The sequence below is a fragment of the Boleophthalmus pectinirostris genome, unplaced genomic scaffold (assembly GCF_026225935.1).
Source record: "Boleophthalmus pectinirostris isolate CB_2022bp ecotype Guang Dong unplaced genomic scaffold, ASM2622593v1 HiC_scaffold_6, whole genome shotgun sequence".
Classification (NCBI taxonomy): Eukaryota; Metazoa; Chordata; class Actinopteri; order Gobiiformes; family Gobiidae; genus Boleophthalmus; species Boleophthalmus pectinirostris.
The window spans coordinates 4,922,494-4,946,284 of NW_026571447.1; the positions used below are offsets into that span (position 1 = coordinate 4,922,494).

Consider the following 23,791-nt stretch of genomic DNA (forward strand, 5'->3'; position numbering starts at 1 on the left):
GTTTTTCGAGGTTTGTTTTAGCAATAAAATAATTAAATGAAAGATTAATCTGTACTGTGGAACATTGCAGACATCGCAATAACATCTATAATAGAAAGTTCATCCTTAAGTCGGACGTGTTTCCTATGTGAAGCATCGCTCTCTCATTAAACTAAAAAAGAAATAAAGGTACATTAATGATTGTCCTTCATAGACAGAGAATCATTTGCGCGTGTTTGCTCGGAGCATGGATGTTGGCGTGTGTATCCATGGGAACACAGGCTGTAACCATGACAATACTGGTAATTATAGCTTTTACTGAGTCTAATTACGAGTTTGAAAGTGAGATGGACATTCAGAACAGGAAATTATGGAGCTTGATTAAATTAACGCATTGGCGTCCATACTGTACTTTGTGTATTTGTAGATAACAGACGTGGAACTTGTTCAGAGTTGTTTGCAGCAGAGACTTGTGGACACGTACACTGTTTGTCTTACACCAGTGCAGATGTATTGTTTTGTATAAGCAGCTCTTGAGGTCAAAATATGTCTGTTGTGTTCTGTTTACTACTAATTTGGCGGCACGGCACTCATGCCTCACAGCAAGAAGGTTCTGAGTTCGATCCCCGGGTCGCCCAGGCCTGTCTGTGTGGAGTTTGCATGTTTCTCCCCGTGTCTAGATGGGTTTCCTCCAGGCGCTCCGGTTTCCCCCATCAACCCAAAACATGCTACAGGTCTCCAAGAACAGTTGATAGTCAAGGTCAGTTAAATACAATCAATCAATGAACCTGCCCAAGTGGAAATTAGCACTGGTGTTAGTGGCAATAACTGTGTCCTTAGGCAAGACACTTCACCCACATGGCCTAGTATGAAAGTGGTGTGTGTGAGTGATGGTGGTGGTGGGAGGAGCCGATGGCGCCGATTGACATGGTGGCCACACTTTTGTCAGTCTGCCCCAGGGCAGCTGTGGCTACAAAAGTAGCTTACCATCACCAGGTTTAGAGTGAATGAATAATGCTGAATAATGCTGTGTAAAGCGTCTTAGTGACAAAATGTCTGTGAAAAGTGCTATATAAATAAACACTTACTTACTTAATTTTAAAGTGTTTTACTGTATATAATGTATCAGGAATTGCACAGTTTGCATGGTAATTGTTATTAGTTTGAACAACAGTTTGTTAGTCTCTGTAGGTAGAGTATATTGTTTAAGCAGCTCCTGAGATTAAAGTAAGTCCACTGTGTATTGTAGGGCTGAGCGACTCTGTCTGAAAATAAAATTGTCAATTAAAGATCTGATTATTGTATTTAGTGATCATATTTAAAGGCCCACTAAACACCAAAATCACAATCATCAAATGAGTAAATGGGTCTAAAATAGAAGTGTATACCTATCCCTGGAATTACTTTGGAATTTTGTCCGTAACGACCTCTTTAGGATCAACTACAGTCAGTACATTTGAATTTCCGGGTTGGATTAGCGGCCGCCGATGCGTCAGGAGCAGGGTTATTACGTGACGAGCGCAGACACTGGCATTTACGGGCGGTATGTGGCACTACGATGTCCCGCCGTGTCTCGGGAAAAAGGAAAACGGCGTGATCTGAGCACAAACAGCTCTGTTTCAAAGTCCGGAGTGCACCGGTTTGGGCCAGTTGGCTGTCAATCATCTCTCCAAAGCCCGCCCCACACCCACTCACCCCAACCCACTGCCCACTCTGGAGGATTTTTCAGATTTTGTTTAGAGTAAAGTTTCGGGAGGGTGTTTAAAGGCTCTTTAACTCATTGTCCATTGGTGAAATCTGTTTTATGAATGGGCTAAAGCAGACTATGACATTAAACCTGCAACTCTAATTTGATGTCACTGATTTCAGAGCCTCAGCGCTGGACGGCTCTGTGGCCCTGTGCTAAACTCTGCCCCTGTGACCAAAGTGAGCAGCCGCTTACGTTTTCAGTGCAAGAAAGTAAGGGAATTGTAACAAATCAGTTTCCAATTCAAATCAGATTAATCAGTTTAGTTGATTTTGTCTGCATCTAATAGACCTTTTTCAAAACGGCCGGAAGTGCCCCACTGTAGGTTTTGCGGAATTTCCGGTTAATGCTTTTCTGACTGTCTGTGGAAAATGTCTGTGGAAATGTTTAGCTTATTCTCAATCAGCCTCATAAATCAGCCCTTTTGACAAATTTTGACCTCAAGAGACAGATTTATCTGAAGTTAACAATAACCATCTTCCTGATTATGGGACAGTAAAATGCTTCATAATGGACTTTTTTACAATGGCCGGAAGTGCACCGCAGAACTTCTGGTTAATGGTTTTCTGCTCTCTCCAGCAGCTTCATAAATCTGCCCCATCACCAAATCTTCAACCAACAAGGCCCACAAAAGATAAACATTCTTCCATGTAGAATTTATCCACAACTATCAAAAACTTAAAGGCGAACAACCACGACGCATTAGTGAACTACTGAGAAAAACAAATGTTAGGTATCCTTGAGATGTCTCGCATTCAAACTGCACAAATCCATCTATCGATTTTTAAATGTAATTGTAGAATCAATCTGAGTGAACAAGTTACTTATGTTTCATTCATTACCCTAACATTAGTTTTTCTTAGTAGTTCACGAAGGCATTGTCATTGTTCGTCTTTTTTTTGTTTGTTTGTCTTTTGCCTTCGCCTTAGTTGTTAGTGATGGGCGAATGGAGCCTTGTGAAGCATTGACACCTCAGTCGCAATATTGTCTCAAATGGTTCGACGTGTCTGAGGCCTTGGAGAAACACTGACCTCTAGTGGACAAATTTAACAATAAGACAATACGGTAACATTTTATAATAACTACACCTTATTTAGCCTTAATAAAGCATGAACAAAGACTTAATTAATAATGATTCACGCTTAGTAACTACTTAATTACTTCCTTAATTAGCACTTAACTTGCACTTAATTCGCCTGTGCTGTAAATAGTTACTCAAGTATTTCTTACTTAATTACTCATGAACTAACCATTTGCATGTTTACAAATGTATATTTAAGTACACATTTGAGCATTTATTGATGATTAATAAGCTATGAGAGAATAATTTACTAATAATACAATGCAATGATCATTCAGGCAGCTGTTATCTGTTAGTTAAGTCTTTCTGAGAGCTTTTCTAAAGTGAAGACTAATTATGCTTTATGAAGCATTTGTAAAGGTTGATCAAATTCCAGAGAAACAATAATGCATTACTAGTAAATCATTCTCTCATGGCTTACTAATCATTAATAAATGCTCAAATTTGTACTTAAATATACATTTAGAAATGCACACAAATGGTTAGTTCATGAGTAATTAAGTAAGAAATACTTACGAGTAATTATTTACAGCACAGGCGAATTAAGTGCAAGTTAAGTGCTAATTCAGGTAATAATTGAGTAGTTACTAAGCATGAATCAATTAATTAATTAACAATTTAATTATTAATTAAATCTTTGTTCATTATTAATTAAGCCTTTGTTCATGCTTCATTAAGACTAAATAAGGTGTAGTTAATATAAAGTGTTACCGACAATACTTGTGTGCAGAGCATACACCGTACCTAACAACGACAATAATAATGATGATTTAAAATAATATGTAAAGAGCAACATAAATAGCAGCTGTAAATAAAAAAAAATCTAAGCTATCCCAAACCATGGATCGCTTTTTCCACTTGTAGATGCCATCGAAAATTAAACAAATGCCAAAAGCCGCCAAAAGTCACCAAAATCACCACTAACGTCAAACAATCCTCCTCACTACCCAACATTTTTAAGAAATATTGGTGCATCTTTTATACTGTAGCAGTTTAGCGCTTGTCAAACCACGGAAGTGCGCTGAACACTCTGAAGCACTCTGAACCAATCACAGAATGGAACATTCGCCGACCCAATGAAACGCTTCGATACACTGAAGCGATTGACACGCAGAGCGAAACAGTAGGGGGAGGGACCGACACTTGGACACTTTGGTCACGTGAGCGGCTGCTGCGAGACGAGCTCCGAATCACTGCCAATATGTTTCAGAAAGAACGAGACGTGCTCCGGAGCTCCGTCTCATTTGCCCATCACTAATAGTTGTGGATAAATTCTTCATGTAAGAATGTCTATCCTTTGTGGACCTTGTTGGCTGAAGATCTGGTGATGGGGCAGGTTTATGAAGCTGGTGGAGAGAGTAGAAAACTATTAACCAGAAGTTCCGCGGGGTACTTCCGTCCATTGTAAAAAAAAAAAAAAAAAAAAAAGTCCATTATGAAGCATTTTACTGTCCCATAATCAGGAAGATGGTTATTGTTAACTTCAGCTAAATCTGTCTCTTGAGGTCAAAACTGGTTCTCAAGAGCGTGTACTGTACTATTTGCATCTAATTAGAAAGAGCTGTATTCTGAGATCAGGAAGTGTGGTTTAGCATACTAATTGTTGTTATCTTTATTGTACAGAGGACGGCAAAACTCCACTTTGTCCTCTAGATGCAGGTTAAGGTTGCTGTATCAAATTTTTGTTGTCTTAAAGTTGTATAGAGGATTTTCTTAAGGGAAGAGAAATACAGCGACAGTCCTTTTTCAAATGTTGTGCATGCGTGACACCACCTTCCTCCTCCTTCACCGCTCCCTCAGTAGAAACACCTCCTCCCGCCTCCTTACTCTAGAAATCACGCTTGTTTACAGTCAGTGCGTGTTCAGAATTACTGCTGAAGTGACCTGCCTAGAAATAATTTAGCGACCGGCACGTCAGTTTTTAGACCCTTTGTCTGCTTCGTTCGCGCAATCACTGGAAGAGATCTCCAAGAATCACGTGTTTGAATTTGCTCCTTTTCCCTTCTCTTCTTCTCTCAGCGACCTCAAAAACAGACTTTGTTTTGCGGCGAACCGGTCGTGGATTCTCGTCCGCCGTCTCAACAAACTTTGAGCGAAATGAGAGGAAGCTACAGTTTGAAACGGCCTCTAAAAACCGCTGCATAAACCACATAATCCTCGCACGCCGGCGAGTCAGTTACACTAGAAACATAGGGAGTTTGATTGACAACCTAACAGCCAATAGAAAATGAGGTAGCCTTGTTTTCTATTGGCTGATGTTTATCTGGCCTCAACACGTCCACAGTTGATAGATTTTCATTCTTTTTTTTTTTTTTTTTTTGTTGGTCATCGTAATTACAAGGCTGCTGCGTCTCTGTAATGGTATTTTAAACTTTCACTGACAATTTGAAACAAAAAAAAATCCTCCATACAACCTTTAAGAACATGAAAAACAGAAGTAGTTCATTCTAAACAGTTTGCAGTGCTCCAAAGTTCTTTCTCACTTACTTCATGCATTCAGAGCATCCTGATTATTCACCACAGTCAGTTTATAAGTGCTTTTAGTAACTTTCAGATGCCAGTTAAAAACAACTAGCATGCTAACAGTGCACTTAAAACAGAACTCTACTTTATCTCCCGTATTTTCTATCTGATCTATGACCAAACCGAAGATGATTTAGCTTTAGATTGAGTCCTTTGCCATCCTCCCCGATACCGCGAGTGTATTAAAGTCCAGCGCGGCGATGGGGCGTAACCGTAGTAACGCGTGAGGCTGTTTGATGTATGGCGCAGAGTCTGAGTGAAAGATGACTGAGGACCGCCCAAATCGCTGAGCTGGCTCGTACATGGAATTATCAACTGTAATGTGAGCGTGGACCTATACATCATCTGGATTTACAACGTACAAGCATCTAATCTTCTAAATGTTATGTAGTTTGAAGATAGATGCATATTACTCTTTTTCTGATCTGTTTGAACATTGCTTCCTCATCAAGAGCAAACATGGAGTTGTTGAGTTGAGTTCTTCTCTCAGACAGGAATCACTGCTGTTCCACCTTGTGATGTTCTATCGTAATAGAGGAACTAGAATAGAATCAGACGACAGAATCATGAGAATTCTTTTAAATAAGCCCTGATGAAGACCAGGTTGGTTGAAACATGGCCATTTAAATAAAGGCCTTTTAACTATAACTATATCCTTGTGCGATTTTTACTTTTTTGGAGTGCCTGGAGTCCGTTGTGTTTGAAGAATCACTAATAATTTCACTAATCACTAATAATTTAAGAATGATTTGGATCATTTCAGACTGGGAAAATCTCTGCCAATCCCTACTAAACTGAAAATGAAGGTGTTAACTTCAAAACTACTGCTTCGTGACATCACAACGTGGAACAGAGCTTTTGGAGCTTTGGAAATGTAGCATGGATCTATAATAAGAACTTTCCCCTCTGTCTGGGCTTGAGACTGACTAGTGGCTGCTCCAGGTACTGCACCTCCAGGGAGCTTGGGCCCAGAAAGAATTCTCACATAGAAGCACGATGTATTTTTTGAGAATTCAAACTGCCCGTGTTTGACTGACATTCTGGAGGATTTTTCAGGTTTTGTTTAGGTGCGTAGTAAAGCTTCAGGAGGGTGTTTAATGGGGAATTTTTGGGGAATTCAAACTGCCCGTGTTTGGCTGACAGGGCATCCACAACTGTCACAAAGGTTGGATTTTGTAGGGATTCTTTTCTATACAACATAAACTATCTCATTTTTTAAAGTTTGTTAGATTATGTGCTCATGTTTTTTTTTTTTTTTTTGTGCAGTCTACCATACTATGCCCTGATAGAAGCATGGTCTGGGGCTGTTCTCTTTTTTTCTCTCCTCCTCTTATCCTCATGTTATGCTGCAGTGTTTATTCTTATTTGCTACCTGTCTTCTGGTCCAGTCCACGTAGTCTTCCTCATGTCATATTGTATTGTATTGTATGTTTGTAATGTACGGACGGACGAGGTGACAGGTCCAATTTCAATTCCTTTGGATGTACATGTACACTACCAGTCAACCACACTTTTTCCAGTTTGTTTACATATACATATTCTGAACTTTTGATTCATGAAAGTGTCCACCTTTGGCAGATGTAACAGCTGAACACACTCGTGGCTCGTTCTTTTTACAACAGAAATCAAATATTGTTCAGAAAGTTCTTCATGAGTCTGTTGCAGAAGTTTCCATAAATGTGTGGCACTTGTAGGTTGCTTCACTCTTCTGTCCAGTTCATCCCAAACCAGCTCGATGGGGTTTAAGTCTGGACACTGTGCTGCTGGACACTCCATGTTTTCAAACTCACCATGTTGTTCTTTTTTTCCTGAGGTAGTTTTGGCAGAGCTTGGACTTGTGTTTTGTTGTTTTACCTTGTTTTTTTGTTTTTTTTCACCTCTGTCTGTTCAGTTCTTACCTTTGTACCATTTCAAGTTCTTCATTGGACTTGCATGACTTGAACTGCAATAAATAACTGGAAAATTGTGGTGTTGTAAAACTTTTGACAGGTAGTGTACATGTGAAGAAATTGACAAATAAAGGCCATTATTCATTCACTTAGTCTAGCCTCGCTCTGATTGGTCCAAACGCTCCACCCTGTGCACATTACAGGCAACACACGGGTGGGAGGAGCTCGCCCGGACTGAGGAAGTAAATGCAGAAGAGAAAATTCGTTTTGGGCCCATGCGCCAATGAGCACAGGCCACTGAAAACAATACGGTGCCATCTTGGGGTTCACTTCAGATTTGATTATAGTTTTATGAGATGCTGGCAGACTAATAACAAAGGATTACTCAAACATGTGTGAATGAAATAAAACACAAATCCAGGTATCTCTCTCTCACTTCAGTACACTCTCTCACCTCTGTCTCTCTCCCTCTGTTTTCGGCAGGTGCCCAGACGCCCCCCGCCCCAGCACCATGCGCACCTGTCAGCTGTCCTGTAAGAGGGACTGTATCGTGACGCCCTTCAGTGAGTGGACGCCCTGCCCCGACTCCTGTGACCCAGGTACTACCACACCTTACAAAGTACATACAAGTACTCTTAAAACAGTACGTACTGATCTCAGATAAATACATTGATACTTTGCAGCTGATGTCCTTAACATTCTATGGTGGTGTGATGCTATCTGAAAACACTGCTCTGTTTGAAGTTCTGTTACACAAGTTAAACTTAATCTGAGCTTTATTTTAATCCAAACTGACCAGAAAGAGCTGAGTTAGTTGGAATTACAACAGGTGAGCTGATGTGTCCTGTTAAACAAGTCTCTCACACAAAATATTAGACACAAGCTACCTAGTGGTAGCCAGCAGTTTTTTTACACTTAGACTTAAATAAACAAACAAAACTTGATCCACAAGGGAAAAAAGCGCAATCAGAGATATCAACCTGGTCCCCATGAGGCATCGATGAGGTCTGTTCATTATCAAGGAAGCAGCTTATGAAGAGTCCAGTCCATATGACATGATCATTATATCCACAATGCAACGTGTGTATGTGTACAGGCCCATGAACATTAGTGTGATGTTGGTCACACATGAGAATGTCTGTGTTTACTAGTGTGGAACCAAAATGTCATTTTTCATGAGTTGTGTGTGTGTTAGTTGTGTGACTGTAGATCAGTGTGTGTGTATCACCAGAAAAACAAGAAATGGAAATTATTTTCGTTCCAATTAGAATTTTAACGGCTAAACTGAAAGAGAAAGGAACTGTTATAATTAATGATTATCTGGAAAACTATTCATATTGCACTATACAAATGCATAGAATTATAAATAGATAATATTTTTTTCTGAGATTTTGAGACACTCCCGTTGCTCTAGCTCCATCCTTTGTGGAGTTATGCCCAAAAACGCATATTTGACCTTGGTTACATTGACCTTCATGTGACCTTGACCGGTTTTAACCTGTAACATCCAGTGTGCCTCGGTTATGTGTGTGCCAACTTGTGTGATGATTGGGTGAATATTTTAGGCCGCAGATGGTTCAGAAATTGCAGAAATTGCCAAATCCTTTATAATGGCGTGACCTTTCAATTGATCCGCATGACCTCAGATGACCTCGGGTGGTCACCAAAATTTTTTTGCGGCATCGGGCACAGGGGCTTGACCCACATACCAAATTTAGTGACAACTGGTCCATAACTGGCAGAACACAGACACACACACACAGGGTGAATACAAAACCTGGTCAGTCCTTCGGGGACCAGGTAATAATTATTTGGACACAGTCAGTCACACAAAGAGTAAAAAATGTTAGAACCATGAATGCTCGGACTGATCACAGGCTCCTGTAAACGTGTTATTTAATTCTGTTTTTCTTGAGTTTTCAGGCTTAAACCTGTTTTGTCTGTCTTTGCTAAAGTTTTCATTGAGTCACCATGGTAACTGATGAACATTCCACCAACAGAGATACATGTAGAACACCCCCAGCATGATATAACTGCAAAGCATCAATTATGTCACCTTTTTTTTCATTTAAATATTATGTTGGTGCAAAACAAATGGACGGCACTGCTCGTTTCCATGGAGATGTAAATGTTATGCGTACAATGTCCCACTGTACGGCATTAAACCTATCGAGCTGTTTAATGAGGAGGTGTGTGCGCTACTGTGTCTAAAAAGTTTGTCTGAAGTCTATGGAGACTAGTCGTTGATAGAAACAGGCCAATTTACTGGTCAGATCCATGGAGAGGAGACGGCATTTACATTAAAAATATGCAGCAATTATCATTAAGTACCTTTATTGAGATTCGGAAAACAATAAATCTGACAATGAACCCCCCTGTCTGTGCCTGGTCGCAACTAGAAGGACATCTGTTTCAGTATTATAAGCTATAGAACAACGGAGTCTACCCCGTCACAGAGCTGTACCCCCTGCCCTCTGCCCCTGTCCTGTCTGCTCACTTATAAAGGACCTGACAGACGGGTGCGACCTTTGTTAACACGCCAACGAGCTAGCGGCAAAAGCGTGTCAGGCCGGGTGACCTCTGACGGACAGCCTGGAGGACAGGAGCTATTAGACCGGACATGTTCTGGGGGACGCTATTCCACCAGCCGCTCATGTCTTTAGAAATATTTAGTTTAAGGTCCAATATTACACAAAATAAACTCCCGTGAGCTTTAAAGGTGCACACATTAAACAGCTCTACCTTACATTTATTCAATTACAGGTGGTTTTATTGCTCAAAAATACCCAAAAAAGACTCATTCTGACCTCTCCACAGATCTGACCTGTAACTTGGTCCGGTTTGATCTCCATGAAGATAGAAAGGTTTAATGCCATACTGTGAAACATTCCAAACAAAGCAATAACATCTCCATGAAGAAAAGTATCTTAAGTAACAGACTCTCCACCAGAGAAGTTACACAATGCACATTGAAGTCATGTTATAATATTGTTTTTTCTCACCAAAAACATACGTGGAGTTCGTGTTTTGTTTCAATTCACACGTCTGTCTACATCTCCAAAGCTCAAAATGCTCTGTTCCACCTTGTGATGTCATGAAGCAGTAGTTTTCAAGTGAACTCTTAGGCTACGTTTACACTGAAACAAATCACTGTATCATCGTATCAGAAACGATCTGCGTCCACAAGCCTTCCTTATCCACACAGTTTTGAGCATATTTGTTTACGTTTTCACACAAATGAAACTTAAAACCACATGGCTAATTTGCATAAACTAAGTGCTGATAAAAACAGCTTGTTATTAGCTTTCGTCGGACTAAAGGACATGACTCAGTGGAATCTGTGCTTTTATCGCGTTGGAGATGGCTCATGTTAAACTTTTCAGAGATTATACGTCTGCAGGTCGTACGCATAGACCGTATATATGACTGGACATATATGGGCATAGACCCACATCAGTGTAACAGCGTTTTCAGGCGTCCACACAGTGCCAGATCAGATCCATACTCAAATGAATTCATGGGAGCTGGCGGCATCAGATCGTTCCGTCTCTGGAGCCGTTTTCAATCAGAATAGTGTGGACGGACAGCGCATCCACAACAAAAACGACTTGAATACATACTGGTGTGGACGGGGCCTTAGACTCAGTAGAGAGATTCGAAATGATCCAAATGATTCTAGTGAATATCAGGGTTCTCGCTCTTTTTCACTGACAAAATTTCAAAACTTTCCCATGACTTTTTCATGACCTAAAGTGAATTTTCCATGACTTTATGGCACCTACATGTGTAGAATTGATCAGACTTTTAGGGCTAAATAAAAAAAAAAATTAAATAAAAAACTAGTGCGTCTAAACCTTCGGCTGGTAGTGTAGGGGTGTAATCTGTTCTTTTATTTAGTCGATAAATGGTGTTTATCTGTAAAAAGTCAGATTAAACCATGATTTTATCTGTTTAAATTGTTTCCTAGTACTTTTTTCTTAACTCTTTCCACTCACCTTATGGTTTGGGATTATAGTTTTTTAACATTCAAAATCCTGTCGGTGCATTTATTGTCGTCTCTTTTAAACAAAAAGCGTAGACGTTCAGAAATAATCATTAAAGCCTAATATGAACTTAACAGAACGTTGTAGTTGCGTGAAAGAGATACTAAAATTCCATGACTTTTCCAGCACTTTCATTGAATTTACAAAACTCCATGACTTTTCCAGACCCTGGAATATGTGTGGAGTTTAAAAACACAGTGGCGCACTTCTTGTAATACCACATGACATCACAAGGTGGAACAGATTATTTAAGAGAAGAACTCAGACTAAATTTGTGTTAAACATGTGTGAAAGAAACAAAACACAACTCCAGGTCTGTTTGTGATGAGGAAACTACATTAGAACAGATAATACTCCCTACAACAGCACAACAACTCACCCTTACGTAACAGTAAACCCTATGTCCTGTCAATCATCATATCATTATTGCACTGTCTTCCTATGACCTCTTGTACATAGCAAAATTTTTATATTTTATTACTTATCTTTCTATTTTATTTTGACTTGTACATTTACATTTATATAATTATGTCTTATTTAGAATTTATTATTACTATTTATATTTTTTACTCTTTGTTATTATATTATATTGTGATGTGTGAGCTACTGTGTCCAAATCATTTCTCTTGTGGATCAATACAGTTTGTCTAAATCTAAGTCTAAACAACATTATAACAGATCCACAAAAAGAAAAAAAGCGTAATATGGACACTTTAAGATTTCAACATGAAGTATTTTCATTTGAAAGGTACAAACACAAAATCTGCATAACAAACTGGCCGATCATGACTCTGTTCATTAATGCGGATCAAACCAGACCACAAACTGTGCATATTAATAAGAGTCATTTTGCATGGTCCATCTTCATTATACACCACAAACGCATTACCGTGATGATGTCATTAGATACACAGCAATATTGGTAATGAGCTTGTCACAGGTTTGACTAAGAGTCCTCTGGTATTTTGTCCTCGCTGCTCTAAATGACCCAACACCTCCTATTAGCTCTAGAGTTTTTAAAGCTTATTTATAACACAAAATAGATTCTTGTGAGCTTTGAGTCATGTTAGAATGTTCTTAACGCACCAAAAGACATACCTGGAGTGGTGTTTGGCTTCATTCACACATGTTATTTGTCTGTCTGCATCTCCAAAGCTCAAAATGCTCAGCTGTCTTTTACCTTTAGTTCAGTAGAGATTGGGAATTCCAGGGCTGAAATCATCCAAACGATTTTAGTGAAGCTGTATGGAGTTTATTACCACGTGACATCACAAGGTGGAACAGAATGTTTTCAGTTTGAGCAAAGAACTCAGCCTAAATGCAGGGTTTGTGTGTTAAACAGTGTTGGGAGTAACGCATTATAAAAGTAACAAATTACTGTAATGCACTGCTTTTTGCTGTAACGCAGTAATGTAAGACATTACAGGGAAAAAATATTGTAATTCTACTTGGAACAAATGTCAGTAACACACATTACAATGCTTTTTAACCTGGATTCAAGTGGTGGGTTTTTAGTTTTTCTTCATACAAATTCGCTAAAATCACAGTGGTGAGATGCCGGAGGTGCACCCATGTAAACCGTCGGGTGATGGGTGACCCAAAACATGCTACAGGTCTCCAAGAACAGTTGATAGTCAAGGTCAGTTAAATACAATCAATCAATGAACTGCCCAGGGACTACAGGTGGAAATGAGCACTGGTGTTAGTGGCTAGACACTTCACCCACATGGCCTAGTATGAAAGTGGTGTGTGCGTGAGTGATGATGGTGGTCGGAGGGACCGTTGGCACCGATTGGCATGGCAGCTGCGCTCCTGTCAGTCTGCCCCAGGGCGGCTGTGGCTACAACAGTAGTTTACCATCACCAGATATAGAGTGAATGAATAATGCTGAATGTAATGCTCTGTAAAGCGTCTTTGTGACAAAAAATGTCTGTGAAAAGGGCTGTATAAATAAAGACTTACTTGGATTTACTTACTGCGAGGGAAAGGACCGGCACTGAACTCCACTCTCAGTGGAGCTAAACGCAGCTGACGCCCGATCGCGCTCGGGGATTCTCTCAGGGGTGGTCCTAGATTCCAAGTTCTAGTCCAAGATTAGTCCTGGTTTGGTCCTGGTTTAGTCTTGGTTTATACATGGTTTAGTTCTGGTTTAGACCTGGTTCAGTCCTGGTTCAGCTCTGGTTTAGTCCTAGTTTAGTCTTTGTTTAGACCGAGTTTAGTCCTGGTTCAGTTCCGGATTAGCTCTGGTTTAGTCCTGGTTTAGTCCTCCTTAGTTCTTAGTTCAGTGTCATTTAGGGTGACCAAACGTCTGTTTTTCCCCGGACATGTCCGTATTTTGTGCCTTGTCCTGGGCGTCTGGGTTTTTTTATTTTTTAAGTGATGCAAATGTCCGGGTTTTCATTACCATTCAATAGGGGCATTAAATTGAGCGTCTCTCGTAGCGTCTGTAACTCAGAAGGAGCGAGCAGACACAGTCGGTCAGTCAGTCTGCAACATGCCGAAGCGCAAATGTGCATTTAACAATGACTTGTACATGAAATTTTCCATTTTCCATCCCGGTCGGGACAAGTGTGAGGCCATGTGCACAGGTTGCGAGGTGAGAGTACAGTGTCCCTCGTTTATCGCAAGGGTTACGTTCTAAAAATAACCCACGATAGGTGAAATCTGCAAAGTAGTCAACTTTATATTTTACAATTATTTATTCTATCTGTTTTAAGTCTGTAAAACCCCTCAGCACACACTTTATACACTTTTCTCAGACAGGACACTTACAACCCTTTTTTCTTCCTTCTTAAAACTTATTGCTGCTGTCGTCCTTTTGTTGTTTTCTTCCTTCTTTATGTAACGAACCCAAGATTAATTTATTCTGTAATGGAGCCTACAGCGCAGAGTCCTGCACAGGTCCATTTTTGGAGACCCCCAGTACAACACCGCACCCGCGCAGTACAGGACCGCACCTGCCCTTTAACCCGTGATTATATCAAGCTTTTGCGCTGCCTACACCATGGACTGAACCAAGACTAAACCAGGACTAACCCAGGACTAACCTAGAACTGATTCCAGGACTGAAGAGGAGGATTAAACCAGGACTGAACCAGGACTAAACAAGGACTAAACCAGAAGTGAACAGGACTCAGTGTCAGGACGGGCTCGGAGGTGACGCAGGAGAAGGGACCGATGGAGAGCTCTGCACCCCACGGAGGTAAACGCGTCAATTGCTCGATAGCGCTTTGCGGACAAACTGCTCGACGTTCTCTCTCTTAAGTCCAAGATTAGTCCTGGTTTAGACCTGGTTTAGTCCTGACCCACCCATGTAAAAAAAAAAAAAAAAAAAAAAAACATGCAAAATTGACACACACACACACACACAAAAAAAAAAGAAAAGAAAGAAAGAAAAAGGAAAAAATAAATAAATAAAAATCAGCGAGTAAGGTGTCCGGGTTTTCACAAATGGAAATATGGTCACCCTAGTGTCATTTCTATTTGAGTTTCCACATGCTCTAGTACAGGGGTCGGCAACCCGCGGCTCCAGAGCCACATGCGGCTCTTTAGCACCCAGCGCACAGATGACTGCACTGAAGCACTCGGACCCAGTTCTTTGCTCAGGTAAACAGGTAAACGTCGGTCGCACAGCTCCTAAAACTCCATTTATCTCAGTTTACATGCAAACGTGAAACCGGAGTTTTCCAAAATCTCCACTCTAGCCGGAGTTTTTAGAAAGATTCGTTTTCAGAGGCGAATTCACCGTTTGCGTGTAAACGATGTGAACAAACGAAGGGAAATGTCTCCGTTTTTAAAAATACCCGTGTACGTGTAAACGGGGCCTAAATGACAAAGGAATAAACACTAACCACCTGATTTCAGTGGCTACAGACGGCGCAGCGAGTATGAGAGGGTCGCAAAAGGGGTTTGTGAAATCATGAAAGCTCATTTTGTATTTGTAGCCGACTTAGTCATTTTAATAGTCGGCTTATACAGTTAATATACTGACAGCCTGTGTTGCCTTCATATTAGGCTTATATAAGGCTTTTCATTTTGTGCGGCTCCAGGCAGGTCTGGTTTTTGTTTTTTTGGGCCAATATGGCTCTTTGAACATTTTGGGTTGCTGACCCCTGGTCTAGTATGTACTCTAATCTCTAATTCAACACACTGAACCTGAAGCACACACCATAGCATTTTCTGTCCCAGACTTCAGTTAAATCAAGTGAGGCTCTGAAATGGCTTCAAGCTAACAATGCTAACAACAATGCTAGTGCTAGCATTGTTGTTAGCATTGTTAGCTTGAACCTCGCTAGTGTTGAGGAAAACACCCTTTTCCTCGCGTGTTCGTTAGTTTCTGCTTAGACAAAATTACGCTTCAAACAGAAATAGTCCAGATAATTTACTTATTCCAATATTAGAAAAGTCATACTTGGACAAGGAGTCTGTGCTGATATTCCCATGCAGAGACTGAATATTTACACTGTTAGGCGTGTTCTATCAAAAATGACTAGACTCAATCAATTTAAATCACAAAAAAATGTATTCCCCTGCCAATACAATTCTAATTCTAGAGCTCTGGGTCAAATCGCTACCCCTGATGACCTACAGCTACACAGGACTTACATCAGGCGATCTGAACCCCTGAGATATAAAACAACAGTATGAATATGCAAATAATATGTTGAGCAGGTTACGCCTTGAATTGTCCTTGAAGCATCTTTATTTCTGTCTTCTTTGGAGGAAGTGACAACCCCCACCAAACCATTGTAAATCACCACCATGTCTGTTTAGATAAGCCAGCCCAGGTGATCTCCGAAGTCCCAGTTCTGCAAAGGAATTTCCTTAAAAGTACATAGGTTAGCCATTATTTATTTACACAGATTATTACCTTTAAACATTAAACAATGTTCAACTCAATGCATAACTTCATTAAACAATATTCAAACCAATATGGTGCACTCAAGAAACTTCACCACTTGATACAGCCTTCAACACCTATACAATGATTTTTATATGCAAACTGTAGTGGGAGGCGACCATGGTTTAGACTTAGTGCCTCTTCGTTGGTGCACAGGTCAGCCAGGCCTCTTGGCATGTTGCACAATCTTAACTGATTGTGACAAGAATCTCCCTAGATTCATCTCACTCCTCTTACAGGAGCGTCTTGCTGCTTTGATCAGGGTGATGAGTCATGAGTCTGCATATCCCTATCAATAAGTCCTTGCCCTATTTAGTTAATTGATTAGACATATAGATAGAAATAGAATATCTTGTACATGAACTGAAACTATCTCTGCATCCCTCAGCTGTAATCTAGTCCCTGTTTTCTGGGTCATTGTATAGTGAATTCTAATAGTACAATAATAAAATATAGCAGTACATCAATAACTGTATAGAAGCACATCAGTTAAATCACCGCAGTAGTTGTACATCACCTAAGCCTAGTTATTTATCCTAACACTAGCTGCGAGCCACAAAGAGAAATGTGCAGTGTGAGTGCAAGTGCATTCTTGAGGTGATTCTAAATGATGTAGTTTGTCCAATAGCCACTAGATGAAATGAAGACATCTGCATCTGAGCAAGTGCTAATGTCAGTTTTCTTCTGGAAGCTGCCTGAGAAGAGTCTTAAAGAGAGTCTAGGAGAGTTAAAGCTGTTCACAGACATGTCTCTTTATTGGCTCAAGCAGGTACAGGTCTCTGATTCAAGTTGATTACATGATTCAGCCACAAGCATCTCTCCACGCCCCTCCCCCCTCCGTACAGCAGAGCATTTACCTTTATACTCGACCATCTTGTCAAATATAAACTTGTTGATTTAGAGCAGGAGTGCTCACACTTTTTCAGCATGTGAGCTACTTACAAAATGACCGAGTCAGAATGATCTACCCAATACAAAGCCAAGCAAACTGCACTGAAACACTCTGTGCCCCTTTTTTTGACCCTCACCCACAGTTTGAGAACCTCTTCTTTAAGAGAACTTCCTCTGGCACTTTACATAAAACTATAAAAAAAAGTGAAGGAAGATTTTTAAACCTGTTTTTTAAAGTTCCAAACTGGAGTTGCATTCTTTTCTGGTTTTGCAGTGATATTTACCAGCCTCTGCACGTTTACCAAACCAAATGCACATTGTGACAAACACAGATGCATTTGTGCACTTTTGTTAGACAAACTTCAGCCAAATGTGGCAGTAGGTCTGTTCTGTAGATCTGCTCTATGTTGTAGACCTGCTTTGTGCCAACACTGGAACACAAATTTAGACTGGTTTTTGCTTCACGTTTGGTCTTGCTCTTCTAATCAGCCGCACTGTGGGAGGGGCTTGTGTTCGCTGTACGCAGGAAGGAGCGAGAGCGTGAAAAGGCGAGGGGCGGCGTGCTGACGTGAGGCAGATGGACAGGTAGGATGTTTCGGAACCTTGAGTGAGAGACAAGACCGAGTCCAAACGCGAGTCCGAGACGAGACACGGCGATCTACCCACACGACCTTGGCGATCGACTGGTAGATCGCGATCCACGTATTGAGCACGCCTAATTTAGAGTGTACAGCAGGAAAGTTTACAGTAATGTTGACCCTGTACATGTTATCATGGATTGGCATATGTTAAAGGGTTCAGACCCTCCCCTTTTCTGTCTCATATACCTCACAAAGTCCAAAACAACATCATTGACACTTCAAAGTCCAGACATAACGCATCATGTCAAGGGACACTGAGTAACTTCTATATTGCATGGTGAATTAACATGAAGGAAACATTAAAAACACAGAGAATGATTCTCGCACTAGCATGATTAGCTCACTAATTAAACAAGCATTATCATTGAATTAAATGCACATTCAAAATGGTTAAACCAAGCAAAAGATAACCAGTAGAAGTATTTAAATGAGTCTACTGTTGATATTGGGAGATGTTTTGTTGAGCTCCTGACAGACCTGTTCTTCAGTCGCTCTGAAAACTGCAGAGCTGAGCTGTTCAGAGACACAAGTCCAAACACACCAAACCCACACTGACAAACGATGGGCTTAAAGTTTGTCCTAGTTCAAGTTGAGCAGCACATGAGAAGTACGACATGGAGCCTAGTCTGAGGTTATTGTGAAGAGAAGAATAAAGTTTGAGGTTTAGTTAAGGCCAAATAGAGATCTCCTTCGTGTCTACAGAGGAGTCTAACCTGAGCACTTCAGCGGCCTGTTTCTCTGGAGCAAAACATGAGAAACAACAATAAGTCATTTGCTCACACTGGTCTTAAACAATGCTCAAAATGCTCTAGGAGAAAGACAGAACATTTTATTGAAATCTCCTCTTTGGATTAAAAAGATGCAAAAAACCCAAGGCACTCACTGGTCAAAATAAAATGCCTTTATTAATTTACGGCATGTCTTAATGGACAACTTACAAAGTCCAGACACGTTTCAGCCTATGGCTTTCAGAATTGAGAGCAAACCATGTGAATTAAAAAAAAAAAAAAAAAAAAACACCAGTAGGGCTGCTCCACCTGGAAGAAGAGGAGTGGAGATTCACCTGTGGACACCACCTAATAACACCACAAGATGGCAGTGTTAGAACAGTGGGACATCATGGGGTATATACAAACTCATTATTTACAAAATATATACAAAAAATACCATTCAGTTATAAAAACACAGAGAAGTCCAAATCGTCATTGAGCCCAGGATATTTTGTTGCCTGTAATTTATAAATCCAGTAGGTTTCACACTGTTTGAGTTTTACAATCCGGTTTCCTTTTCGCAAAGAGTCTGGTATATGATCAATTATTTGTGCCTGCAGATTAGATGGGCTGCAAGTAAGGCAAACAAGTCTGTAAATTACAAATGTTGTTTTGCAACTGATAAAGTGTTTTATTGTTTATTTTTTTTGTGAATGATAGTCCAGAAATGACTTGGTTTGACGTATGTTGGTGCAGTGGGGACAGCTGTTACACTCAAAAGAACCTGTTGGTCGAGGTCCAAGCCACATACAGTGTGTTTAGGTGCAGGTGGCTTGTAGTTGTGGACCAGTTTGTCATGGAGAGTAGGGCTCCTCTTTGGATTTTCTTTCCTCTGGGTATTGCCTTAAAGTTATGTCCTCTCACTTAAATATAATCTTCATCTGATGTGTGTGTGATTTCAGCTGGCGGTGTGGTGCGCAGTGTTACTTGAATACATTTGTGTCTGATAATATGTGTATTTGGTTCCAGCTGGCGGTGCGGAGCCTAACCTTTGTACTTCTATTTGAATAATATTACTCTGAAGTATCATTGCCTGTACTTGAATATTACGTTTGTCTGACGATGTGCACATGTGGTTTCAGCTGGCGGTGCGGTGAGCAGTAAGCAGAGTCGCAGGAGGCTGGTTCTGCAGCAGCCCGCAAACGGAGGTCTGGAGTGTCCCGAGGTCCTGGAGGAGCAGAGGGACTGTGAGCCGCCCAAATCCTGCCCCGGCTTCAGGTAACATCAAATTCAAATCATCTCAGACCCTGTTGTCCCAGTCTACAGCAGGTCAAACTGAATAGGTGCAAATTAAATCTATGAGGCGTTCAAGTGCGTTTAGTAATTTAGTAGTAGCACTTAAACCTTGCAGCTAGAGCCAGATTGCTAACAAAAACGACATAACTACACTTTTGTCCGATATACATAAGTGAACTCTCATTTACTTTGCTGCACAAATAAACACAATGAAGCTCTGATCGGTTTTGCTTTCACTTTCACGTAGCGGACAAAACAAAGACACATCATGTACTGGTTCGGAGAGCAGGGACTATAGTTTGTGCCATCACTGCTGATTTAAAAAAAAAAAAAGTCAATACACATCCAAATATACGTCTAATATTTCTCTGGCTGTTTTTACCTCTTGCAGTTGAATGCCTCTCCTGTCAGTTTCTTATGTAAATCAGACTTTACATTTTACATTTTTGATATTCAATTCAGTTGTAGTTCCTTGTATGCAGATTAGAGTTGTAGTTGGCTGCTCTTGTGGCTGACTGGCTAGCACACTGAGCAGTTTTTAAGCGTTTTCTATTTTTATTTTACATTTTTAATTGAACATTTTGGGATTTTTAACAACTAAGACGTGCAGCGTGGGCAGATCAAAGATGGAAGTTAACTACTTTGGATTATGTGATTTAAGGCCGCTACACGGTACAAGATTTTTCAGTCTTAAATGATTTTTAAAGTGCAACAATCTTATGAGACTTAAAATCTCTGATCGCAAAGACTGCAGTGGGATACGTCTGCAAACCACAGGATGTAAAGTTGTGAGTGCACCTTGTCAGCAGTTTCCTGTCTTCAGTAAAACCACTCACTTTGAGACTCTTAAGTGTTCAAAAGATCAGAGCTCTGCACTTCTAGTTTGGATACATAAATTCCGGACTATTGAGCACACCTGAATATACGCCGCATCAACAAAATTTTAACAACATTTAAAAATTGTACATATACAGGCCGCATTTAAATATAAGCCGCAGGTGTCCACATCTTCAAGAACTTTTGCAAGTTCGGGCCGTCTGCTTTTATCGCCTTTGAAAGCTTTTGTCGCCTTTTTGCATTGAGTCAGTTCGTCGCGTTGCCGTTGCCAAAATCTCACCATCGACTCACTGATGCCGAGTTCACGTGCAGTGGCTCTGTTTCCTTCTTCAACAGCCACATCAATCACCTTTAACTTAAACGCTGCATCATCTGCATTTTTTCATGTGTTTTCCATGAGGAGGGTGTGTGTAGAAGCGCAAAATAACTGTTCAAAACACAATCAAACGAGCATCTTCCTCAGCACATGACCCTGTCTCTCCCCGTGCTCTACTGCACATGTCTCCTGCAGAAAGAGTCTCTGTCCTGTCTGGATCATGTCATTGTCTTGGAGGATTTCAGCAGATTTCAGACTCTCTCGGGGGCGGGGGCTAGTTCTGTCAGACAGGTATGAGTGGATGTCCGGCTACTGAAGTTTGAGATGTTTCTTCTTGTCATTTACGCATACGGGTAAGACGTATCCCCCTCACAAACGTTCATTTAGCATCATAACTTATTTGATCACACAGCGATATTTGAGTGATCTGACAACATCTCTAGTTAGTGTAGCAGCTTCATGTTAACCCTAGATCCATGTGTAACCGCACAGACAGCGACGTTTGCGCGTATCCGCTGTGTTGCCAAACTATAGACTGTATATATGAATGAACAATGTGCCAAACAAATAGTCCGTCTATGTATGAGCCACATCGTTTTATTCACTGTAGGGTTCAAAGTGTGAGAAAAAAGTAGCGGCTTATAGTCCGGAATTTACGGTATTATTATTTGTGAAATGTGGATACAGATACAGGATTTGACTTCATATACAGGATTTTTACAGCATAAAAGATTGTCGATAAAGTTCACAGGAATCCGTTACTCTGTGGATGTAAAGGTGAGGAACTACTCTTGCCTTTTTACTTTTAAAGAATGCCTCAAACTGGATTAATAGCACAGTTTTGTGGAGTGGATGTCCCCCCAGAGTCCCTCAGCCCTGTATGCTGTGCGGACAGACCCACCCGTCCAGTACACCGCACAGAGCGTCCCCCGGTCCCGTATGCCACGCTGACAGTCTCTCCTTCCATACGTCGCACGGGCTGTGCCACTAAACCAGAAATAAACCAGTTCTAAAAGCAGGTCTAAAAACAGGTCTAAAACCAGGACTAAAACAGGATTTAACCAGGATTTAACTTTGCCACCAGACCGCTCACAGCACCTCCTCCAATACGCAGCCCAATTCCTTTCACTTCTCCATGTTTGATAGAGCTTAAGAAAGCAAAGGTTCCCATCCTGCGGGACTTGTGGTCAGGCGCGGGACAAAATATCGCAGATGTGGGCGGGAGCGGGACTGAAAATTACAATTCTTAGCGGGAGTGGGCAGGACCGAGACTGCACAGTGCAGAAGCAGGACTGAAAATTCTGTCCTGCGCAGACCTCTAGTTTGGAGTTCACCTGGCGCCCCCTGTAGGCTGCTGTGATTCTACAGGACACAGAGGAGGGGCACTTTTGTCCTGAGGGCTGTTACTCACCTCAAACTGACCTGACACTGGATCTGATGACTCTTTTTATTTGAGTTTTTCTATTATTATTGCATTTCATCGCACAGGGTTTTAAAATTTCCCCTCTGGGACAAATAAAGTGATATTGATTGACTGATACTGGAAGTTAGTAAAGTGTCTTGCCTAAGGACACATCTTCAGTACACATTATCAGTAGCTGAAGTCATTCTGCTAACTGGCAAGACCGTTTGACTCCCAGCACAGTAATAAATATAGGGCGATGTTTATAGTTTTATTGAAAGCTTCTTATCAAAAGCCATCTCCAGCTGCCGTAATGTTTTCGCCACTTCCTGATTCATATCTCTCTGTAAATAAAGTCTTATTTCAAAACTTTAATAACTGTGACTGAAATAATAAGTCCTGTGCTTTGTATTCAAATGTGCTGCACTTTTGATAACAGCAGAGAAGAGTCAAAACAGCCCCGTGCCCCAGAGGGAACGCTATTTTTACACAACACAGTCTTATAAATATTTGGCAACTATTTGAACTTTTAGTTTTTTAGGAATTCCCAAGTGTCAATATGGATAAACAATACTGTATTAAAAATTAACTACAGTATGAGACGTTTCTGGGGTGTTTACAGTGTGTCATTAAACTTGTCACCATGGAGACAAGCCAGGTTACAGGTCATAGCTGTTGATTATGACCAAGCTCAAGATAGACAAATTGTGCCATATTGTGGAGTATGTCAGGTAAAACTGTAACATCTCCATAGAGAGAAGCAGGTAGCAGATCCCCTAATAGAAATGGACCCGGTGAAGCAGAAGTAAACAACAAGGCCAAAAATTCAAGTTAATGCATCTGATATAAAAATGTATTGAACAGATACATATGTACTCTAGTTTATGAAACTGTTGACCTTTTTTCTGTACCATTTTTGGTTCTAAAGTTCCATATGTTTTAAACAGACCATGTATGAAACATGGAACAAAAATTATTTCCCAAATTTCAAAGACCCAAAAATCATGTAAATAAATGGATGTATTTCACCATATCTTGTGTTATTCCATCTTTGAACTGTTGATGAAGGTACATGATTTTTCCAAAAAAAAAAAGTATTTAAAATGATAAAAATTAGCTTGGAAGGACTGACATATTTTATAGAAATAATTTCTTTCATTTTGAAGTAATATTAAAGTATTCGGAAGAAAAAAGCGACAAATTATGTAAAATCATGCACCTTCTACTTGTTTATACAATTTTCCCTCCGTTACTTTTCCCTCCATTACCATGAACTTTCTTAATAAAAAATCTCATTACTCAAAAAGTAAGAGGTTTTTCAACCTAATCTTGTACCATATGGTAGAAAACTATATGAAGCAAATATTCAAACCAGTTTGTTAAGGATATGGAAGTGAGAACCAAGAGTTATCACTGTTTGGATTTATTGCCCAAAAAGTGCTGCATATTTCATTCCCTCCTTTACCGACATGAGTTTTTAAATTTTTTGTCAACAACTTGAAAGAATATCACAGGTTTAACTTGACCCTGTTGGAG

General features: G+C 40.4%; 1 protein-coding gene across 1 annotated transcript in view; it reads left to right on the forward strand.

Annotated features, from left to right (window-relative positions):
- Nucleotides 1-23,791, forward strand: part of LOC110156660 (thrombospondin type-1 domain-containing protein 7A-like) — a 594,009-nt gene that overhangs the window by 384,229 nt on the left and 185,989 nt on the right. Inside the window, exons 14-15 of the mRNA XM_055163373.1 lie at nucleotides 7,703-7,818; nucleotides 19,547-19,682. Coding sequence (XP_055019348.1) covers nucleotides 7,703-7,818; nucleotides 19,547-19,682 — 252 coding nt within the window. The remainder of the gene's footprint in view (nucleotides 1-7,702; nucleotides 7,819-19,546; nucleotides 19,683-23,791) is intronic.